The sequence below is a fragment of the Stegodyphus dumicola genome, chromosome 5 (genome assembly GCF_044657685.1).
Source record: "Stegodyphus dumicola isolate Sdum_Otavi_A_Nest chromosome 5, ASM4465768v1".
Lineage (NCBI taxonomy): Eukaryota > Metazoa > Arthropoda > Arachnida > Araneae > Eresidae > Stegodyphus > Stegodyphus dumicola.
The window spans coordinates 209,780,112-209,797,534 of NC_140772.1; the positions used below are offsets into that span (position 1 = coordinate 209,780,112).

The 17,423-nt window shown below is 31.9% G+C and overlaps 1 protein-coding gene across 5 annotated transcripts in view; it reads left to right on the forward strand.

The window, feature by feature from the left end:
• l(2)k05819 (transmembrane protein 94-like protein l(2)k05819) overlaps positions 1 to 17,423 on the forward strand; it is a 127,413-nt gene that overhangs the window by 61,861 nt on the left and 48,129 nt on the right. For all 5 annotated transcript variants that reach the window (XM_085817612.1, XM_085817613.1, XM_085817616.1 and 2 more), the window contains exons 15-16: positions 930 to 1,103; positions 12,426 to 12,621. In XM_085817612.1, the coding sequence (XP_085673738.1) occupies positions 930 to 1,103; positions 12,426 to 12,621 (370 nt within the window). The remainder of the gene's footprint in view (positions 1 to 929; positions 1,104 to 12,425; positions 12,622 to 17,423) is intronic.

Below are 17,423 nucleotides of genomic sequence, written 5' to 3' on the forward strand. Positions count from 1 at the left end.
TCATCGAATCCTGGTGGTGAAGAATAATCATCTGCCACCTTTTAGTTTTTGCACCATTGTAGAGACATTAGGATATTTTGAAGCAGGAGTACATGAACAATGAACAATGCCTTCGCCGGGACTTGAACCTGGATGCGCTGAGAATGCTACCATTGCACTATGAAGTCACAACAGAAAGGATGGAGAAAATACTTTATAACTCTTTTGTGCTCTTTGTAAAACTATGCATTGTTTTATCAACTTATTTGTAGATATATGTAACTCATAATCTTGTACCAAAATGCAGGTACCATTATTATTTTATGTAAATAATCATAATGAAAGCTAATTGTATATGCCTATATGATGTAGCATTTGTTTCTAAATAAAAGAGCTTGTGGCTACTACTTTTGAGAAGGTACAATGGGAAGTGATATCTTGTGCAGCAGGAAGCATGGGGCTATATCTACTTAACCATCAAAGGTGATGACAAACGGCTGGTTTCCTAGTAACTGGTTTAAACAACTTCTGCCACCTGTTATCTGTAATTAGCTATTCAGTCAGATAAAATTATTTGAATTTATTGCTGAACTCTGTTCCGATATAAAAATATGAGTTAAATATAAAAATATCATGTATTGTTTGTAATGACAATGGTAATGCCAATAAAATAAATTCATTTTGTTATACTTAAAAAAAATCAAAGCAGGCAATGTATTTTGTATTTAAAGCTTATTCTACCAAAAATTCCTTTTTTTACCGTAATAAAGTGGCAATCCACAACACACGCCTAAGATCTGATACTCAATACTGAAAGAGTTAAATTCCCTGTGCATTGAATGTAAAAGTTAATCAATGAGATTTTGAATACATTTAAACAATTATGTTAATGTACAGGAATCAAGTATCCTTGATATTAATGTGAACAGTTTTTTTCTTTGTAATTCTAGGAAAAGAATATTAGACTTTTATCATCGTTCTAGCCTGACTGCACATTGTATGGGATATGCTTATAGCCCATTGAATAATGCTTTAAATAAAAATTATTCTGATGTATACATTGAGCTGCCTGCAGAGGGCTACCACTTATTTTCTGCTCTAAAAGCTGCAACATCTTCACCACGGTAATTAATTCTGTTTCATTAATTGTCTTACTAACTTAACATTTAATTTTATTAAGTAAATTAGCCACATTTACTGTAATATTTGAAAATTTTGTTTTTTAATACAGTACAGTTCCGATTATCCGCAGAATTGGGTGGCGTAGCTGCCACGTTTTATGTATAATAAAACGTAAAATAAACAGCAGGAAATGTTTAACTAATGCTTAATATTTTAGTATATCACTCAAAACTAACCTAAAATGCATTTTTGTTAATGAAAACAGAAAAGTGCTTTGTATACTTAGGAGAGGCGTCAAGGATACACTGAAAAATTAATACGTATGTATTGTTTTAATTACAAAAGCATAACTGTAAAACTACACCTTTTTGAAGAAATTAGTCATTTGTGTTTGCTTCTTGCTTTGGAAGCATTTTCTCTTGATCCGAGATTGCATTTTTCATAGCATAATTTTTCTCGGAAAACTCCGCGTCGTCTTGTTCTTCCAAATAGATCAGCAGTCCGTCGACTTGTTACAAAGCCCCTTCATGAGTCCTCCGCATCTGCACAGTGGGCTCTTCTTTGCCTTCACTTCGCTGTCCTTCATTCTCAGTCTCTCCCCTTGCTTTCTTCACAATTTCGTCATCTGTCAAGCGTTTGAAGCCAGGTTCGTTGACGTCACACTCCAACAACTTGTTAATGTTTACAGCATCAACGATCTCACCACCCGGAACTGTTTTCACCATATCGACAAGAGCTGCTGTGGGCGTGTCTACATCTTCATTCTCTTCTTCACAACTCAAAGGGGTTAGGTTGTTGTTGGCTTCAACATTAGGCATGAGTTTTCTCCATGATTTTATGAGGGTTGATGGTTTCACTGAGCTCCATGCAGATGCTGCCAAGATTGTGCAGTGTTTCCAAAACTCTTTCAGATCATAATCTTCTTCATTTTTGGTCATTAGCAGCTTTGTTCGGTATGTTCTCTTCATTGTTGCAATGACTCCTTGGTCCATGCATTGGATTAGAGCAGTAACGCTTGGAGGGAGAAACTTTGCAAAAATTTGTCCATCAGAAAGCTTTAACACGCTTGTTGCTGGGTGAGAAGATGCATTTTCGATCAATAGCACAGCTTTTTCAAGCAGGTTTTTTGATTAAAGATGTGTACGCACTTGAAGAACAAAGATTTTTTCGAACCATTCTTGAAAAATGTTTCAGTTCATCCATCCTTTTTTTTGGTTAAAGTTGTAGAGACATTAGGATATTTTTTGGAGGCCAGAGAGATGAAAAATTTACAACGCCTTCACTGGGAATCGAACCATGGACCTCTGGAATACCGGCCCAGCGTGCAGAACCACTACACCACAAAGGATGCTTGGAAAGTGGGAGAAATACCTTATATACTCCCCTTTTTAAAGGGCGACTAGGATTTTAGGGGACCTAGTCGCCAAATTCTGGGTGCAGAGAATCATCATCCACAACCCTTTTAGTTCGGGCACCACTTGAAATGTCATTAGGTTAATTGGAAGCAGAAAAGATGAAAAATATGCAACTGCCTTCCCCGAGAATCGAACCGCGGACCTCTGGAATACCGGCTCAGGATGCAGAACCACTATGCCACGAAGAATGTTTGGAAAGTGGGAGAAAAACCTTATAAAGTAATCAGCGGGTAAATTTTCTGTCCTTGTGCCTTTAAAAGATCTCGTTTTTTTTTTTTTTTTTTTTTTTTTTTTACTTTCCAATGGCAACAAGTCTAAGTTTATGTCCACTGGTAGCGTTACTGCAAGACATGATAGTGATCTTTTCCTTGCTGCTTGTATGACCCGTCGCTTTACTTTCACTTTCAAATGCTAAAGTGCGAATGGGAAGACATTTCCACAAAAGTCCCGATTCGTCGGCATTGTAAATTTGTTCAAAAGATAGCTCTTCTTTTTTAAAACAAATTCTTCAAATTCATGGTGGAAATTGTCAGCTGCTTCTTGGTCACCACTAAGTTTCTCCCCATGAAGTCCAATTTCTCGAATTCCACGTTGCTGCTTAAAATGAGTCAACCAGCCTGAAGACGCATCAAAATTTCCTTTCAGGCATAGCAACTCAAAAAAGGTTTTTGCCTTCGCCGCAATGTGATAGGAGCATTTACAGGAGTACTCTCTTTTCGAACCCTAGCTAACCACTCTGTCAATGCCGTGTCTAGCTCATCAAAGGTAGAACCCTTCATAGTTTTTCGCGTTTTCATTGCGGAAGCACTGTCAGACATTGATGCAAAGTTCACCAGTTTGTCTTTTTGCTTTAGAATGTCATGTACTGTTGTTTCCGCGATTCCGTAATCCAATTCCATCTGCTTCCTTGTAGCGCCGTTTGCTACTTTGGAAATTAATTCTAGTTTTTGCGCAATCGTCAACACAACCTTCTTTCGTTTTCCTGACATTTTAAATCGGTAATGAAAAACACAAAACCAAAAAGCACAAGCACTGAATACAATAAAAGATAAGAAATGAACTCCGACCAGTTCGCAAATGCTATCAGGCTTAAACTAACAATTGCGAGTGGGAGGAAGTGGACATGTCAGTAAGATGAGAGAGGGCGGTGGAGCGGGCACTGCAAGGGTGAGTAAGAAATCACTTACTCATCAGAGGGGAAGGTTCCGAGAAGGCCTGGGATATTTTTGCTATAAATAAGCACGATGTTAGCAAATTGAACGTTTCGCTCAGTTTTGTGAAAATTTTTATTTTCTTTGCTTTACACTTGTAAAAAAAAAAAAAAAAAAAAAACAGAGAGAGAGAGAGAAACTTTGTGCGGCAGGCACGGATAATCCGCTCCACGAATAATCCGCCTGCGGATAATCGGGAGTTTACTGTATATATATATTTGCTTTAATACATTGGTTGTGCATTATGTTCACAAAGATCCTTACACAGTTTTTATTTCCACTATCGTTTGTACATGTTTGCTTTCAATTACAAAGTGTTTTAAGCAATGTAAATACAGTAGATTCCCTTTTAACCAACAGCAGTGGGACTATGTTGATTCTGGAGTAGAAATTTTTTTGAGTAATTGAATACAGATTTATGTTATCTGTGATTTTAATGTTTCTAAAACTTAACATGCTCGTGTTTTGTGATGCCATTTGTAGCAGTTGCAGCATGCAAAGTTAATCAATAGTGTTTTTGATCTGCTGCCCACAGTTAAATAAATAATATCAAAAATTGCTTGGATTATTTCAAACTGAGATATAGAACATGATTGTATATTTCACAAAAGCAAAATTATACAACATTTTAAAATTACTATATTTATTATCACATGAAAATTATGAATTTTTTAGTGTGATGGCATATAACTTTGAATGTTTGCCAGCTCATGAGATTGTCATCATAGTTTTAAAAATTTAATATGTATGCTATGAAGCTTACCTTGTACAGTATTTTATATAATTAATCTTGCACCAAATTTTAAGTATCAGCATAGTTATATATAAATAATCAAAGTTAACTGTGTACACCTATGTAACCTAGCATTTGTTTCTAAATAAAAGTGCTTGTGGTTACTAATTTTGGAGAAGGTACAGTGGGATGTGAAATCTAGTATAGTAGGAAGTGTGGAAGTAGTGTACAGTAGGAAGCTGCTCAACTATCGAAGATGACAGCAAATGACTGATGTCCCAGTCTTCTGTCATTTATTACCTATAATGAAGCCAGTTATAATTATTTGAATTTATTGGTGAACTCTGTTCTGATATCAGACATAGATGAACATTTCTCAGGAAATTTTAAAGTCTGCAGTTCTTCATTAGCTTCCATCTATCTAACTTTTGTGCTCTGCATCTCATCTTCATTATTATCCTTCTTCACTTCGTCTTTCTCTTTTCTCAGTTCATGTCTGATTATTTTATCTTGTGTGAGTGCAGTGAGAACAGAAATGTCTATATCCATCCAAACTTGCACCTCCTCTTCACTAACATTAATCTTCTCCAAACATGTAAGTAAATCCAAGATGTCTGATATGGGTGCCAGATATGTTTTAAAGCCAAGAGAATCTTTGTCACTCAACTCAGCAGGTGGTGTAGTAGCAGGTCAGTAGGTGGCAGTTTACAGCAACTGTGCCATACATAAATATTCTTATTTTCTTTCTAGAAAAGAGACAAAGTAAGTCTAGTATCCTTCAGTGTGAATTGTTTCTCAAAATTATGCATACTACTATAAAAATTCACACATGGATGCATTATAGAAAATCAGTATTAATATAAAATTCAAACAACCAAAATCAGCGTTATACAGTCAAAAGTCTTTAATCTGGACTTGTCGGGACTTCGGCGATTCCGGATTATCGGGTTTTCCGGATCATCAATTTAAATCTGGTATGATGGCATGCAGAAATTATAAAATTAAAAATATGAAACCGTAATTTATGAAATAAGAGCAATTATGATTTAAAGGGTATCAAAATTTACAAAAAAAAAAAAAGCTTAATATTTATTTGTTTACTTTATTAAACATTTCTTTCAACGCTCGCATGCATAAAGCATACATTACAGTCGAAATTAGGAAATTGCAACCGGAAAACTATTTGATGTGTATTCGTGATATTTATAATGGCGAGGAATTTGATTTACATCATATAAAAGGCGGAGTACATCGAGATGAAATACTACATTAAATAAGGAATTATAAGCCGAATAAAATAAAAACATCTGCCCTGAAGATAAGGATAGTGCTGACAGATCAACTTCCAGTTCATTGTGCGCCGCAACGTCCCCCCCCTGCAGAGCAGCGTGAAATTGATAAACAGATTTTGGAATGGTTAGAGAAACGAATCACCTCTCTGTCACTTTCTTCATGCCTTTATCCATTTTTTGCAGCAATTCCATTTTTTGTTTGATGGACATCGAAACATGCTTTTGCTTTGCAGATCCATTGGCAACTCCAGAATCGGAAATTCTTTTTGACATAATTGAAAGTCCAAGCTTATTTTTATAAAATTGCTCTAACAGTCTACAAAAAACAATAAGCCGGATCCAATTCGAAGATTAAGGAACAACACAATCTGCAACATTAACTGAAATAGATAATCAGATCATTTTAGTGTAGCTTATACCGTCCGTTATACATTAAACGCGCATGCGTAAACGTATTATGCGCATGCGTAAAGGTCATATGTGCATGTGTAAACGCATTATGCGTTTACGCATGTGCAGAAAATTTGTAGCTTTGAGGTTTGTGAAAGTATAATCTTATAAGTGATTTTATTTATTATATTCCGCATGCTTCACCTCTCAATGGGCACTACAGGTCGCCCTGATCCTTGCACCAGTAATTTTGTTGGGTGCTCCAACGTACAATGTTTTGGGTATGCTAGTACAAAATTAGGAGAAAGGATTAGTTAGTTTAGAGGTATTTACATATATACGTGAATGGAGGCTTGCTGCCTTTACATTTCATCAGGTATCTAGACCTGGTTATCTGCTAGACCGGGTTATATGATTATGTTTCTCTTAGAATAGATGTATTTTATGATGGTTCTGATGCCCCACTGTCTGTAGTAATCCTGAAGAATCCTGAGGCTATGTGATCCCTGGAGCTAAGGAAGGGAGGGTCTGATGGGAGAAGTGAGTGGACAGTCATGGATGTAATGTGAGATGTCGGTCTTATACGTGATATACTGCTGCAAGTTAGCTTCAAGGTGCATCAATTGGTTTTTGTGTTTTTGATTATCTAAAATTCTAATTAGAATCACCTGGCAAATATCACAATTCATTTTTCTTATCAGGAAAACCTTGATTCCATTTTATAGGTTATTCTCACTAGATATACCAAAGTAAGAAATTATCCATTCTGTTCCTGAAGCATCGAGAGATATGTTGCTGCTGAAATGTCTAGTGTTTTTAAATTCCACGAATTTTCTTGTTCAGATATTCCCTTTGATTTTGATGTTACTAGTGGCTGAGTAGATAAAGCACTGAATTTTGATAGTTTGACGTAGCTTCAGATCTCAGCATACAGGCTGGTTAAGGCTGGCTACACAAGGTTTACTCATTTGTGATTGTAATAGAAGCTAGTTTTGCAAAGAAAATCCTATGCAAAATGAAAATCCTGTATCTCTCTATCTATGTCAAAGCTTACGAAAATATCCTGAAGGAGATATTTTCGTAAGCTTTGACATATCATTAATATGCTTGATCAATAATTAATTAGCCAATTTTTTAATTTTGGATAAGCTGATTTTGAATTATTCAATTTGTCATCACGGGGAAAAAATAATTTAATTACTGAGGACTATTGCAGGTGTTGAACGTCTGGATTCAGTGTTAAACAGGAAGCAGGAAGAGTAAACCTAGCATTTTTTCAGCTTTTGATAATTTATCACAGCCTGCTATCAAAGTAAAATGTATGAGCGGGTCCATGATAAATGTATAACATATTTTTATATGAATGTTTCTGAATGCTATGAAATGTAGTTTTAAAACCAAAAATTTGTCATAGGGTTTCAAAACACCAGTTGGAAAATATTGTAATTTCCTATTCTTAAATTTTAATATTTACAATTACAGGAGGCTATTGTTTTTATGAACATCTAGTTTCAAGCTTACTTTTATAAAATTGCTCTAACAGTCTACAAAAAATAATAAGCCGTATGCAATTCAAAGATTAAGGAAGAACGCAATCTGGAACATTAACTGAAATAGATAATCAAATAATTTTAGCTTAGCTTATACCGTCCGTTATACATTAAACACGCATGCGTAAACATATTATGTGCATGCATAAAGGTAATATGTGCATGCGTAAAGGTATTATGTGCATGCGTAAGTGCATGGCAGAAAGTTTGTAGTTTTGAGGTCCGGATTATAGATCATTCCGGATTATGGATGTCCAGATTAAAGACTTTTGACTGTATTTGCAAATTTTCACAGAACTAGTTTCTATGGTTTTACTGAACCATCGTCCTTAGCTGCCAAAGTGCAAATGAACAAGATATGATATGGTGATTAGATATGATAAGATAAGAATGGCTGGACAAGAGTTAAGCTACTTGTGCCATATGTTGATGAAATGAATGAGTAGTTCATTTTCATATTCTGAATAATTCCTTGATTCACTAGTTGCATAAGGCTTGTTATATTGGACAGCATAATCATAATATAAATATTTTCATGATTTAAATCTTCAGATTGATAACCCATTACATACTTTCTTATCTCACATACTCTCTTATTTTATACTTTCTCTTCTAAACATTAGAACTATGTCCAAATTTCGGATTTAAATTTAGACTTGCAAAAGGCCATTATTTTGATATTGCCTGTTAACTGGGTGACAGTCATAAGGTATTTACTGTATGTGTATTATTGCAGTTTTTTAAATTAAAAAAAGAAATAGATTTTGTAAAATATGAAATCAAAATTTTTTTAATGTTTTTTTGGGTTCTTATATTTAGGAAAATTTTATATTCATTATAAAAAATAAAGTGCAAAACGTGTGACTCCCATATGACACAGATTGACCAAGATATTTAGTTTTAAAACTGGAAACCATAATACGGGGCCATACAGAAATTGAAGAAAGTTTTTTTTTTTTTTTTTTTTTTGTATATAACTAAAAATAAAATATTAATTTTGAAATAGGTTTTTGATGTTAATAAATTAAGTGACGAGAATGTCTATGCTGATTATCATGAGTAGTATTTGATTGCTATATATTCCCCCCCCCCCCATCCAAAAAAATCTTATTCATAGTATTTTACAGGATTTGTGTTCTTGGAAAGACTGGCAGACTTCAGTTTTGTCACACAATGAATTCAAAATATTATTTTCATACATTAAAAATATATCTAGTTAATACATTTTTTATTTGATTATTAGACTATGATTCTAAAGTAATAAAACTGCATGAGAATATTAAGAACAAATTTTTAATGTTTTAAAACTTCTAGTATTTGTGTAAATTCTTTTAGAATACTATGTGTAAAAAATTATTTATTTCAGATTGTTATACATTGCTAAATCGCCAAAGAATATCATTAGTTGACATTTAAGGCGAAAAAACTATCTTGAATTATTCAAAGTTATTTATCAACTGATGCTTCGAGGCACATTGAAAATTATACCAAAAATCACAAATTTTAAAATTCAATATTTCTGTCAATTTTTGTTATGTAGGAACCAAACCTTTTGTGTTTTAAAAAATACCTAAACATGAATATTTGCATCATTTATAATGTTTCTGCAACTGGAAGCATACATCTAGAACAAACCGTTGTAAAAATAAAGGCTGGATATGGACTCGTAAGGAAATGGCGTGTACTGATACAAAACATTTTACTATAATGCTTTATTCATAATATTACATTCTGAAGTTAAATTATTGCATTTTAAGTTAGGTTAAGATTTTTTTTTTTTTTTTTTTTTTTTTTTTAAATCTGAAAGGTGTGCATATAGCTTAAATAAGATGCTTTCTCTTCAACACTCATATTGCATAATACTAGTTTGTTATGAATGTATGTATAGGATTATATTTTTCTTTGCTAATTTGTGATAACCTTTGGCTAATGGACTGTTAACATTTTATTGAGGTCATACTCATTTTGTTGGATCACATCTCTAAATAAAATAGTCAGATATATAGTCTGCATAAAAATGATCTATGATGATGTCATATGGAATTTGAACTTTACTGATTCCGTGAATCTGCATGTTATCTGTTCACTACTGGATATCACAATCTTTTATGTTTTTCAAGTACCTTGAGACTGGCTTCACTGTAAATTGCCTTAACACACAAGACGAAAATTAACAAATGTATGTTATTAGTATAATTCCACAGATGATTTACCAATTTAAATATGCACTTGAGCAATTTTAGGTTGTGATGCACTCTGGCTATTTTAACTTGATATATTTCTGTGGAGTCTGTTGAGGAAAATATTGGAGATGTCTTGTTATAATTGATGATGAGAGGATACCTTATTAAGGAACTTACTGAGATTATATAATTTTATTAGAATGTAGGAAGGTAACTTTTTATGGATATATTAATAAAATGCATTGTATTCTGTATCAAGCAATTGACAAACATTGATAAAAATTGAATACCTCTCTCAGAGGTTACTATTAAATAATAGAGATTTGTTGTAACTATTGCCTTAGCGGTCAGCTAAGTGGCTTTTTATTGAATAATATGAAATCATAATAATGGTTGTCACAAATAATCATTCAAAACTATTGTAATACAGTACAAAGTCCGAAATTCGGACTCGTCGGGACTTTGGCGATTCCGGATTTGGAATTTTTCCAGCTTAAATCTACTAAGATGACATGTAGAAATTATAAAATTAAAAATATGAAATCATGATTTATGAAATAACGAAGTATTTATGATCTAAATGGTAAATGTAAATTGCAAATCAGTTATTCTTAATTCAAATAGCCCTAAATGTATGCCCTAATAGTAATCTTTGGGTCTATGAGTATCATCAATAAAATCTATTTTTAGCATATGGAAAGAAATTTTTGGTAAATTTTTCCTTGTCAACACTTTTTAGTGCATTTAACTTAAATCTGTAATCATTGCCAAGCATAATGTCAACATAAAAGGTTACCATACTTCTTTATTATTCAATTACTAACATAAAAAAAATTGTTTCAGCATCGCTACATGAGTCATTATTTAAGTTGTCATGTGTTGATAAACATGCGGTGATGAAAGAAAAGTAATAAATAATAATTTGCCCGGTTGGCATCAGATCAACGATGTATCTATATGGAATGTTTCGGTTTAAGATGTGTGCCAAGCAGATACGCAGCAATGGAGCCAAAATACTGATCGTACAAATTTATGCTAAAATGATTGTTTCTTCAATAACAAGGTATTTTATTTAGTGTCAAAGTGAAATTAAGAATCGGGACTCTCCAGATGTTTTATTATGTGCGGAGGGGGGAATTAAATGCGCATGAGTAAAGCCTACTAGAAAAACGTTGTTAGTGGTTTTGAGGTTTGGATTTTAGATCATTCCGGATAATGAACGTCCGGATTTCGGACTTTATACTGTACTAAGTTCTGTAAAAGATGGAATAGATGTTCTCTATGTTTCAATAATTTATTTTTTTAAATACTTAATTATTAAATGGGATTCATATCAGATATATGATCTTTTCATGTACTTCAGCATGTTTCTAAATGTAAAAGTATATATTTATTCTTATTACTTTTTTAATAAAGCATTTTAGCTTCTTCATGCGTAATATTTTTTTTTTTTTTTTTTTTTTGTTTTTGTTTGTAACCAGAATTTATTTCTAAGCTGAAAAACAGACAAGAGTTTCCTTTCAATTATTTTTGGTTTCTGATACAGCTCTGGTCTCTTAACCTCTCAAATTCAAAAGGAACACTAGATGCATAAACAGGAAGTTATATGTAAAAAATTATTATCTTTTGTTTGCAAACTGAAAATTATTATCTCTTGTTGTAGTTAAAACATTTAAGCAGCATAAAAGTTTGATTCATCATTAATGGTATTGTTTTTATTTAAATCATGCGTATAACCTTCAGTTGCTTTGCCTTATCATATCTAACATGCAAAATGAGAAACTAGTGTTAAGACTTTTCTTGAACTTTTTAATTTTTGAAAAATTAAGAGACTATCCTATCTAATTAGAGACTGTCCTATAACTAGTTTAGTTTGGGTCATGCCTTGAAAATATTTTTGTCATCTACTTCAGGAAATGACTGCATACTTTATGATGTATAACCAGAAGTATGTAACTATCATTTAGCTCTTGAAACAGAATTTTTGTAGCTTTTTAAAGTGTCTGTCTAATGTGACAGTAGCTTTGTAGGTTATCATAGCTGACAAGATTAGAATTATAAATACGTGCATAATGTGACTCAGAATAAAAGTATAATTAAAATTTAAATAATATGAATAATATATTTTTTAATTAATCACAACAGTCCCATACTGAATGCTCCCCTTACATCTTTCATCCCCTTACATTAGGTGGGCTTTTTTTTTTTTTTTTTATCTGAGCTAAAGGAAAAATAGCATTGGTCATTTAAAAATTTACGTAAATGTAGAATTTTTAATGCAGTAATCCTTTTTTGTTATAATAATAAAAACTCTCAAATATGGCTGACGTACAATTATAATTTCTAGGAAACTTATATTTTACATGTTGTTATATTTTACATAAACAACCAGGAAATTTATATTTTATTTCTCATACTTTTATTGTCCCATTTAATTAAGTTTAAATAAAACAATTTCCTTTAAAGATGACTTTTATTCTTTCCCCCTTTTCTATTTTCTTTTTTAAATTTTAAATTTATTGACATAGCTATTTATTTTAATGCTACCAGATCCTGGGATCCTCCTTGCAATGATGGTTGTGGTCGGCATCATTCACTGAATCGTTACCTTAGTAGTGACTCTTTGATATTTCCTGATCAAGAAGAGAAATTTGAAGAATTGTATTCAGGAACAAATAGCTGTCTTCAGCAAATGGGCAATGAAATCTTTATTGGAATGGTGACAATGCAGTATCAAGCTTGTCCTGTATGTCTCACTTTTATTGGTACGGTTTTCAGTCTATGTTACAGCAGCTGCTTTTGATTGTTTCTTTTGTCTGCTTCCAAATGAGAGAATCAGTATAATTCAGCTTTCAAAAATTCATTTAATAATTCTCAATAACTTAAATCTATCTACAAAGTACACATGGTTATTGTTGGGTATGAATTAATGTTTTCATATAAATGTAAGGTTATTATTGTTTGTTTATATGATTTAAAGGTATGCAATAGAAAAATTTGTTAAAAAAAAGGAAAAACATAGAAACATATATAACATTGTATTTCGGTGTGTAGTGGATGTATTACAGAATACACACAAAATTTAAATTTTTGCTTGTTACAGTTCTTCGTGTTTTTAAATAAATTTATTTATATGAAAGAAAAAGTGTTTGCACCTTGATTGCTAAACATAACTGTCAAATCAACAAAAGAGTACTTTGTATATTAGATTAAATATTAATTGTCTGTTGATTTAGATTGTTTATTTCAAAGAAATTTACTGGGGTATAGAAATTGAGGTTTCCTTATTTTGCATTAATGCTGATCCTTAAAATATATTAACAAAATTTAGGAATTAAAATTATGCAAGAATTACATTTTTTTGTATTAAATCTGGAAAACACAATAATGCTTATTTTTCAAATCATTACATTTTTTTTAATTGAAGGAATCACAGTGCTGTGAAACTGAAAGTTAGATAATTAACTGCATCACTCTAATTATTTAATTTATGATTTGGAAACTAAAAATCTAAAATATAAGCATTCATGATTATTTTAACCTAATACTTTGGAAATGAATTAAAAGAAAGGCCTTTTTCTAAACTATTTTGCAGCTGCTGTTTAGTATAAAACAGTAGTTCTTTTCATGTTGATTTTTATAGTAACATTTGTATTGCTTTTATGTGTTAACTAAATTTATTATTATATTATTAAAAATGTATTTGCCAAATTGTATCACCATTATAATACTAATAAATAGTATTTTAAGGTAGAATTTTTATGTTTTCTGAACAGATCTGTTCCAGTATGTTCCAGTATGTAAAAAATATCAAAGTTTTTTATTAAATATTTTGACTTGAAATCTTTGAAAAGACTTTTAAGTACTAATATGAAAATTAAAGATTGTTTTTAAAAAAACTGCATGAAAAATTGATGCATACTAAAAATATATAAGAGTATAAAGATAAGATAATTTTGAATCATAGTATTATCATATTCATGAATTTAGTAATATACTTAGTAATCAGAAGTTGCTGTTTAAATTTTAATTTTTGTAATAATATTATAACAAATAGCGTAAAGTGCATTTACAGTATATATTGTGAATTAAATGCATAGTGTAGGTGAAAAGCAGTGAAAGAAACTGACTAAAAGAATAATATATTTTACAACACTTCATATCCAGTATCTGACACTTGATTCAAATCACTTCTGATCCAAAACTGTTTGAGCTTATTCAGGGGCTAAGTTTAATGGATGGTGATTTGTGGAATGCAAATCAGGATGTCAGTTTTAAACTTTTCAAGTAAAATAATAGCTGACAAATAGTTAAATAAAATATCCTAAAATAATAATTAAAAATTAATGCTAAAATTAAACTGTGCAAATTTGAAATTTTCTTTCTTAGGAACACCTGTTCTATCTGTGTTTGTTTCATATTGTTCAATAACATTTTTTCAATTGTTTTCTCAATTTCGTAAAACTGCTAGCAGTGTTTCTGATCAACACCTTTCGGTTAAAGAGTTTTTCTTAGATTCTGCAATGTGTTTCTAGATTCGATTGATGTTGGCATGCTGTGATTTTTTGTGTCAGTTTCAGCATTTAACACTTTCGTAGTCAGTTTTTACGCATGTTATCTCACTATTCATGTGGACTAATGCATGTTAAAAATTAATCTTCATAACTTTCCTCATTAATATCTGAAATATTAGCTATAATTTTCAGTTCCTACAATGCTTCTTCTACATAAAATCTACATTTTCAAAAACAATTTTAAATTTATTTTAAGAGATTAACTCACTGAATTGACTGAATATGCACGACATCTATCAGAGATCTCAACTTACTTATCTCCTTCGAAGTGCTGGCATTTTCACAAAATTCAGTCCTGTTCGTCATTTGCTAGACATCTTTCCTGTAATGACACCTGAAAGCTTTTATAATATTCTAATTTGAATTTTAGGGTTGTATTTGCAGGAAGAGATCAGAGGGATGTGTACTGCACAGTTACCTAATTAGTAAAGCTGTTTTTTTCTCATTTTTTAATTCAATGTTCCATTTCTAAAGAGAGTTAGTAAAAATATTTCTTGACATCCATGAGTGCATGTTGCTGTGTAAATTCATGACTCCTTTCAAACATTGAGATTTTTTCCTTTTTCACTAAACAACACTGTCATTTTTAATGTTGGGTCCTTGTTGCACATTAACAGCACAGTAACTTATTTTCCTTTAGTTTCTTAATCCAGATGCTATTTCACTTTTAAATATTAATTTGTGTTTGATAATGTTTTGTAATGTAGTCCAGTTTCATCTGCTTGAGTGGTTTACTGTTGTTGCCGTTACTTATGGTCACTTGTCTGATGCAGTCAAGCCCAAGCCCACGAAATTGCTCGTTTCAAGGAGCGCAAGATTATGCCTGTTGTTGCAACAGCCTTGAGCACCTTACAGGTGACGGTGTGATTTAGCTCAGTTCTGCTCCCAATTTTGATGGAGATCACCCTAGAGGAGATGGGTCCGAGGGTCTCCCACCCCTTCCACCAAACCACATGAGAGGACTTTCAGCTCGCCACATATAGTTTCAGCTCGCCGCATTAGAGTGCCACATTGACACTATACATTTACAAACATCCATAACTACTCCAGGATTCAAATCTGAGCGCTTCAGCATAGAAGTCAGCGACATTAACCACTATACCAGTTGGCGGCTTGTGTGGGTTGTTCTTTATTTAGCAACCCAAATCAAATGTCTTTCATCCGGTTAGCAAACACATGATGATTTACTTCTTCCTTCTTACCATTAAGCTTCTGATGAACGATGTTGGATTTCTCTTTCTCCAAGTTACGAGTCAATTCTGCCAGCTGATGATCTGTCATTTGATATAAAAGTTTTTCCTAACATTTGCAAATTGGTGAAAAAAAGCTCTAGAAATTGAAACACATTTTAGTTTTTAACTTGAAACCATTCTAGACAAGCAGTTTCAATGTTTCTCCATTTTCTCCTTTTTCTAGCATTTTCGTAGGACATTTATATTTTTGATTAGTTCTTCATTAATTGTAATTTCTTGTGTAAATTGAACAGTGCTGTTTGGGAAATTCACAGTTTGAATATAGTTTTTCTCTAGCTACAATTTCCAAGAACATGAAAATCTTTTAACAGATCCCCTCTAAGCTTAAGTCTTTTCATTTGGTATTTTTGACATGTTACAAGTTAAGCACTCAGCAAGTTAAAAAAATCTAATATGTCCCCCACATGACTTCTTTTTACAGCCTATTATATAATATACATATTTTGCTGCACTTCCTTTAAAATTTTTCTCTAAATATTCTAACTTAATTAACCGATCTCTCAGAGAATTTGAAAATGACAAGAAAATTGTAAATTTTAAAATTGAACATCCCAGTCAATTTTTTCACACAGAAAACTTCTTATAATTTGCTTTTCAATTTCAAACTTCTTATAATTTTACTTTTTCATAATGAGTGTGAAACTTTCCCAAATATAGGTATAAGAACCAAAGGATCCCAATAAAAGTTATATTTCATTATTTGTCCATATATATATATATACACATATATACATATATATACACATGCATACATATACATACTGCATTCATTTGGTACTAATGATTGCAGTAAACATGGGAAGTGCATAATTAGATTTTATAGCAGTCCCATATACAAAATTTCATTGTTCTATGGCTAATCATTTTAGTGTTATGCGAGATACGTACATACATATTTAATGAAAAAATATCTTTTTAATCCATTTTACAACCCATTTAAACAAGAAGTTCTGTATTCTATCCTTATGCACAGACATCACACAAAAAAATTATTCAGATGGATTCGGGAATAGTCAAAATGGATATTTCTGTCAAAATATAATACTTGGACTTTTTCACTATTATAATATTTCCTTTACATCACAGAAAGAAGTAAAAATGATTCTTCCAGTTCAAATTTCAAAACTAGATGTTTAGAAAAATGTAATTCTGTTAGAACCCTTTGTCTGTTTAGTCAATTTACCACTTCATGATTACAAGCATTACCAATGCTTTCGTAGCTTTTTCTTTAGCCAACAGTTACTACTTTCCATTCAAAGATTGTTAATGTTCAGTAACTCTAAGAAGCATTTCATGACCTTTGTTTTATAACTCTTTATGAACATAATGTGTCTATCCCAAAGGAATGTTTTTTGATTGTGGAAACCTTAAAAGATAGAATGCAGAAGTTGCATTTCCACCTCCTATCTGGTAGCTGGTATTTTGAGGGGAGGAAAACACTCACTTGTTTGCAATGCCTCCAGAGAACTGTGGTACAGTGAAAGGGAGTAGAGAAAGTTCGGTCAAACCTGTTTTATTAAAGCACTACTTACCAGAACAATAAAGCCACAATGCACAGTACATTAAATGAATGAAATACAGAAAGCTGTGATATGTAGCAGTAGGATATTCTTGCTCTGAAAAATCACAGTCTTTTGCCAATTTGAGTTTTATAATCAGCATAGATGAGTTCAAGAAACAGTAATTTTTACCACTAATTAATATGTATTTGTTTTGGTTCT